The sequence below is a fragment of the Halichoeres trimaculatus genome, unplaced genomic scaffold, assembly GCF_033239565.1.
Source record: "Halichoeres trimaculatus isolate MK-OKI-2021-1 unplaced genomic scaffold, fHalTri1.1 fHalTri1_scaffold_11, whole genome shotgun sequence".
NCBI classification, from domain to species: Eukaryota; Metazoa; Chordata; class Actinopteri; order Labriformes; family Labridae; genus Halichoeres; species Halichoeres trimaculatus.
Genome location: NW_027437189.1, coordinates 6,836,885 through 6,844,114, shown reverse-complemented (window position 1 = coordinate 6,844,114; position 7,230 = coordinate 6,836,885). Strand labels below are relative to the sequence as shown.

Here is a 7,230-nt window from a genome sequence, read left to right as displayed (position 1 = left end):
AGCCACCCTGACATTTAAACAAATGGTTCACTTTCTGTAGTTTGTGAAAAATCAAATTGGACCAAGACTGATGTTAAAGGGACATAGTCAGAAAATACAAGCAGCAAATTTAATGTTTATCCTCATCCTCTTAAAGATGGCGAACAATATAAATGTTGTCCAAGCACCCCAAGTATTGCATCCTGTTTTATAACAAAGGTGTGCAGTGTCACAGGGGGCCTCCACTCTGTGGTGTTCAGCCTGCTCACAATCTATGGTCTGTAACCAACAGTGCACTTACAGGAAACTTCAACCCCAACAGTCCACATCAGCAGCTTCCTGTTCCTCACTCTCAGATTGTAAAGATGGGTCTTGGTGTCAGGATGAAGACAGTGTTTCTGATTTTGAGTTTTCAGGGTGAGTAAGTTTTAATTTGTTTTATTTATAAAATTTTTAAATAGGAGGATAAGTTCATATTGGTTTAAGATATTAGAGCATAATGTAGGAAGTCTGTTTGAGGCAGGTATGTAAAAATCAGGTAATGGGGGCAACCTTTGCGTAAGATCCATTTTCATTCAACAGTATATTAAGTATGTCTCTGAAATCAATTGTTTTTAAACATTATGTACATTTAAATTTTCTGTTACGATCACAAACAAAACCAAAGTATGTTGCTGTACATTCTAAAGAAAATGAATTTGTTTATCATGATGGGAAAATGTGAGAGTTCAAAAAACACATTAGAAGACACAAGATGAGATTAAAGTGATAAAACAGTGCAGAAAATAAAAAAAAATGATGCATTAAAATAGTTTAAAATGCAGGTTAATAAAATATCTGAGCACAAAAAAGTCTGAAATCAAGATGCTGATCCTGCCCTAAAAAACAACCTAACATATTTTCCCCATATCGCCCCCTAATGGAGAACATTTTCCTTGGTCATAAGCAGATTTTGCTGATGTTTATGCAGCATGTAACATTGCAGAAAACTGACCACTGATCATCTGTTACCAAGAGTTGAATAAGGGACACATGAGGTTTGATTTCATCAGTCTGTAATGGCGGCACAAGGAGGTTTGACCTTATGCAGTGACTGATTTTTTTATAGGTAAACAAAAAGTGCATTGATATGTTACTTTCAGGGTAAATAGACATTTCAGTAAGAGCTACTGGCTCTTGGTTATATTCATATCATCAAATGTCACCCTATGTCATCATGAAACACTTTAGTCCTAACTTCAATGTTATACTCCCTTTCAGCAGACTGTCTGCTACAATTCGGTGTAAGTTGCAGGTTTGTACAATCATTATAATGACCCAGTACATATTTCATATTCTAGATCTTAGTATCCAGATTATTGACAGGATCTGGATCATACTTTTACATCTGTCAGAAATTTTGTGTTGTTTTTCGAAGCAATCCAACCATTTATCATGGAGTTACTCACACATATAGTGAAAACGGCCCTATCTCACAATGATAAAGAATTCTTTATAAAAGTCCTGGGTCTAGACGGTGATCCAGATCACCACGATTAATTAAGCACTTCTTCCTTATCCCATTTTGAACATTTCCTGAAAATTTCATCAAGATCCATTTGTTACTTTTTGAGTTATGTTATTCACAGACAAACAGACAAACTCTTCCAAAAGCTTAACCTCCTTGGCGGAGGTAAAAATTACTTATTAATGTAATTATTATTTCTTGACACTGTTGGAAAAGTTTATTATTTGCTCACCTTGCAAAGATTTTTTTTTAACAGAAACTTTTCAGATGCATTCTACACTATATTATAATGTATATTCTGTTGTTTATGTTTACAAATGCAAACCTCAAAGCTGTTATTTAGGTGTGGGCAGTGGTTCAAATGATTATTTTATAAAGTGTCAAAAGAGAATTCACAAACTACATTAATGTTTCATTTATGTGATGCTTCCTACATTGTGAGAGCCAGTGTTTTTGTTAATGGATGCTTTGTAAGCTCATGTCAATGCATCAATTACCATTAATTCAGATAGTTATAAAGTTCTTATTGGTTATATCTTGTGACCCGCATTCAAAGTGAAATTACATGGACACGACTAATCATTCAGGAAATAAAAGTTTAGTTTGTCTTTATTTCATTCATGCTGAGATAAAAATATAAGTACAATATAAAAATAAAAAATCACAAACAAATGAAAAAGAGCAGAAAGGAGAAAAAGTCTTATTATATCTGCCCCTTCACTGACAAAATGTTACATCATTGCATGATCAGAAAAAATAAAAACAAAAAAAACAACAAAAATATTGTCCTTTAACTTTGCATTAAATCTTTTTTACAGAAAGATGACAAGCAAGGCAATCCACAACTTAAACATTTCCATCAAACCAAAGAAAAACTCACAAAAATAATTTCTTTTCTATTTATTTAATTTCTTTTCAGTCGTCTGTATTTCATCATGCTGTGTTCTTTAAACATGAGAAGACACAAAGTGCGGGTAGCTGTTGCGTGAGGGGCCAGCTCTGTTCTTCACAGCTATTTCTCTACAAGCGAGGGGCAGATAGACTGAGCATTTGATGTGGTTAACTCTGCAACAGCATGGCGTGAATACATCTGCAGACCTTTGCTCAAAAAGCATAGAATTGTGTTTCTGCTCAAACTCAGTATTTATAGACATGTTTTCAAGGTCAGGCACTCTCTATTGCTAGCTGGCAAGCTGTTCGATCTCAGTGTGCATACTTTTCCATCTAAAATCTGAATGCTTTGGAAAGCAGATGATGACAATAAGTTGCACGAGTTTGCAAAGTATCTTTTTAAACTGAATCCTGCACTTTAATTCAATTCTCTCTTCCAGCAAGTCTGCAGCTCCAGTGCAGCAACAAGCAGATCACTGCACACGTTGGAGGTGAATTTGTCCTCTCCTGCAAGTACGACACAAGCCATTACTTGTTAAGTAAAAAGTACTGGTGCCGTGGGGAGTCCAGAAAAACCTGTGAGGTCCTGGTAGATTCAGAAGGACGGACCAACACTGGGAGCACACACAGGTCTCGAGTTATAGATGCAAGAAAAAGAGGGCTGTATGTGAAAGTCACACAACTCCGGTTTGAAGATGCTGGCGTGTACTGGGTTGGGATTGACAAAATGAATGCTGACGTCATGACTTCAGTCAAAGTGGTGATAACTCAAGGCAAGTATGAACAAGACAACTTGAATTCTCACGCTGGTAACGTCAAATGAATGAATGAGTGACGTATAACTTCAATTTTTGCGGCAGTTCCTGTCTCTAAACCCAGACTGTGGCCCCTGAGCTCTCTGCAGGACAGACCTACTTGCTGGGGGCAGCCGGTGACGGTGCGCTGTGGCTGCACCAAAGGCACAGCAATCCATTACACCTGGTATCACAGTCAAACTCCGCTTCACCACTCCTCTGACCTGCGGCTGCAGTGTGGCATAACTGTGAGGACGGACAGCAGGAATTTCTACTGCGTTGCCAGTAACGACATCAGCAGTCAAAAGAGCGATGTCCTCTCTGTGCAGGTTCTGATGTCTGCAGACAACGACTGCATCTTTGCTGTTCACATGCAAGGTGAGAGCAGAAGTCCTTTGAATTTTTATGCTAAAACAGTTTTTGATTGCCACGTTTTGTACAGACATCCAAACACATCAAAACCCATGTGCACTAAGTTTAGGGAAACAGAACAGTGCGTCATTGAAAACAGAAACGGTGAGTTCACATATGACAATTGTACTTAAATCAACACAAATTTTATCATAATATGTCCAAAAAAAGAATGTCGATTGTTCTCATAAGTGTTTTGCTTCTTTAAATATGCAGCAAATGAATTTTCTCTTATGCCTTCAGGCAGACGTTTTAATGTTCCCCAAAGGAAAACCAATCACTACTCAAAGTCCTTTATTTCCTCTGCTATTAAGCTTCTAAATACAGACTGCACCCACTTTAAATGACAAAAATATGTTTCCTTGATGATTATTTATTTATATGTTGTTGACTGACTGTATGAATGAATACACTGGGAACCTACAACTGAATTGCCCCTTGTGGGATAAATAAAGTTGTCTGAATCTGAATCTGAATCTGAATCTGAATCTGAATCATTAACATGAATGTGCTTTATGCACTTCTGGACTTTCTAAAATTGTAAATAAAAGAAAATGAAACCTTTTGATACTTCATCCTTCATCCATCGTGCAATTTTAATGGAACTTTTGTTACAAAGACTTTCAACAATTTGCAGATTTGCTCCCACACAAACACATTTAACCCCTGGTAGTTCTGACATTGACATAACAGCACCCACATTCTTTATTCATAAGCTGCAAAAAAAATCTAGAGAAATTGTTTCCATTTTTTCTATTTTATCTTAAGTAAGTGTATCCCCAAGGAAATGCAAAATCTCATTCTGCAAAATACATGTGTGCACCATAAAGACAACAGGGGGCGACAGAGCCTCTGTGGCAGAGTTGGACGTCTTTCAGTCAATCAGTTAGGTGCAAATCCAAATATCAGACTTTAAAGAATAAACTCTACATCTAAATACAAATACCAATGATAATAAAGAATGTTGCGCATCAGAAACAAATTGTACAGTAAAATAGAAGCCTATAAATCTTCAGTAACAGTTTGAGACATTTGTTTCCATTCCTCTGCAGTGTAAGAGGGACAGACCCTCTGTCCCGTACAAGCCGGTGATGAGTGAGAACACCCAAACCAGATCATAGAGCAGCATGGTACCCTGACAATTTTAGTAAAAATGAAACAGCATACATGTGAAGAATGTCGCTGTAGTCTTTAACAGATAAAAGGTTGTTTGAGTGAGTTTTTTTTTTTTTGTCCAAAGCAACAATTCAAAAAGTTTGGGTTTTTTTGACTCAAGAAACTCATACTCTGCTTTTCTTCCTCAAAAAGAAAGGTTTTTCCTATTTGGATAAACTCAGCTACTTATACGTTTGGATTTGTACCTGATACAGATCTCTCTTCTCACTGCTAAACTTCATCAGCTGGCGTGGTGTTGTCACGACTTCTACGCACTGTAAATCAATCTTGTCAGAGAGCTAAGAGGATTTATAAATAACCTATATATTAGTGAAAGTTTGGATTATGATCAGGCATATATCTAGAAGAGAGACTTTTCAAGATCACTTAGAAAGTCCTCACAGAGGTCTGTGAAAATCAATGTGAACAAAATTGTATCCATTTGTTTTTTACATGTATAGTGGCGCCCAAAATTTTCACTAAATACCCATAAAACAAATTAAATATCTATTAAGTCATCATTATTCTGTAAAAAACAATGAATACAGCCATCAGTAGGAGATTTGGGGAATTTTTATGTTTTTAAAGGAAAATTGACATCAACCCCAGCAGATTTGGTCAAGATGTGAAATAAACTAAGCTTTCAGGAATTATATTGATGCTATGCCAGAGACGTGCTGCTGTAACTGCTGCAAAAGGTGGACAAACCAAATACTTCAGTGAAAATACATAAAAACAGAAGGACTCTTCTATGCTCTGAGTGACCATCAGCAGGTTTCATGATCGGGAATTTTAGGCAAAAAAAGGTCAAAACTTTCAGATCTGTCAGGTGTTCTAACACTGTTTGCCACCCTTGGATTTCTTTACCCATCCTCTTCCATTTGCATCTTTTCTTCAAAGCAGAAAGACAGAAGAGTAGGGGGTGTTTGTGCCACAGGGTGTTTACAGTACGATATGATAAGATACAGTATTATCTAAAAACTTTTCTCCCCAGGGGAATTTCTCTTAGACCCACAGCAGGAGAAAAAAAAACTCAAACCAACAGCAAACCAGATAAACGCATACCAAAGACACAACAAACCACATGTCTTGCACACAAACTCACAGAACCGGTTTAAATCAAACTGAAGGCTGTTGAATTTTTTTATTGCACAAGATAAACATCCATAAAAGAGTGTCATTCACATGTCTGTCCTTTCATTCATCAGGCCAACCTGTTTATGACTGTGCAGACAGAATCACCACCACAACAACTTTGACCACGACTCTCCCTCAGACTTCAACCACGAATTTGTCCACCTGCTCCACCACCATCATAAAAATCCAAGCTAAAGCCAGAAACATTTGTTTATCTTCCAATCAGACTGACCAAAAGCATTTTGTCAACAGGTGAGGCTGAAGAGTTTTAATTTTCATTACCAGAAATAAAAACAGATCAATTCATTTATCATCACTAATGAAACATTTGTTTTTCAGGGCGGGTTTCTTTCCGTTGTGGTACACCCTCCTACGTTGGATTTCTTTCGCGTCCTTGCTGATATTTCTGTGCATTATTCTCAAGTGCACTAAAGTGAGACGAAAACATGCCAAAAGGAGGAGACGAGTTTGTCTCAGACATTTGGATCAGTAGCCTTCATCATGCCACTCTCTGGGGACGAGCTTATGAGGCCTTAACTGTCTGTCTCCACTGCAGAGACTGGATCTCTGATAAAAAGACAAGAGGATTATTTATACAGAGTCACGGTCAAAGTGTCGCCAACATGGTTGTCAGAGTGTTAATGCTGTAGATGCTCACATAACTATTTTAATTGTGTATATAAGAGGTGTCAAGTTTGCTTTTCCTTGATAAAAAGAGGAAGGATCTGTCATCAAGCTGGCTCTAAAAATGCTGTTTTATTTCATACAATATATTTTCCATACAAAAATTAAAAAAGTGTTTTAACAATGAATGTAATTTCATCAGATTTGGAGAAATATTGCACGCAGAGTGTTTGTTTTCACTCTGTTTAAATAAATAATTCATACAATAGAGCATTATTAAACAGGGAACCGGAAAAAGCCAAGCCCTCATATCCCATCCCAATCACCAAACATCCTCCATCATGTCGAAAACCATTAAGCAGAACTTGTAATGTGTGATTCATCAAGAATCACTTCTGCCAAAAGACGTATGAATACAAAACCCTTCATTTCTGGAAACTTATCTCTTAAAGAAACATTGACTCAGAGGTGGAATATTTGATGACATGGAAACACAAACATGAGTTGGTTGGTAAATGTTCCTGGTTTGAAATGATGATGATGTACAGGATGTTATTTGTACCACTGCACCCATCAGGAAGTAGGGCATGCATAGCCTAGTGGTTAAGTCATGTGGCCATGCAGTGGTTGGCCTGGGTTTACCTTCAGCCTAAGGCCTCTTTCCTGAGAGTCATTACCCAGCTCCCTCCCATTGTCTTGCTCTGTCCTATCCTCTGTACATAAAGGTGTGAA

General features: G+C 37.3%; 1 protein-coding gene across 1 annotated transcript; it reads left to right on the top strand.

The window, feature by feature from the left end:
- Positions 1-336: 336 nt before the first annotated feature.
- LOC141798796 (uncharacterized) lies at positions 337-6,789 on the top strand. Its single transcript, XM_074680649.1, has 5 exons — positions 337-396; positions 2,818-3,150; positions 3,238-3,549; positions 5,946-6,126; positions 6,214-6,789. Exons 1-5 carry the CDS (start codon positions 345-347, stop codon positions 6,365-6,367), a joined length of 1,032 nt encoding a protein of 343 aa, XP_074536750.1. The 5' UTR covers positions 337-344; the 3' UTR covers positions 6,368-6,789.
- The last annotated feature ends 441 nt before the right edge of the window (positions 6,790-7,230 follow it).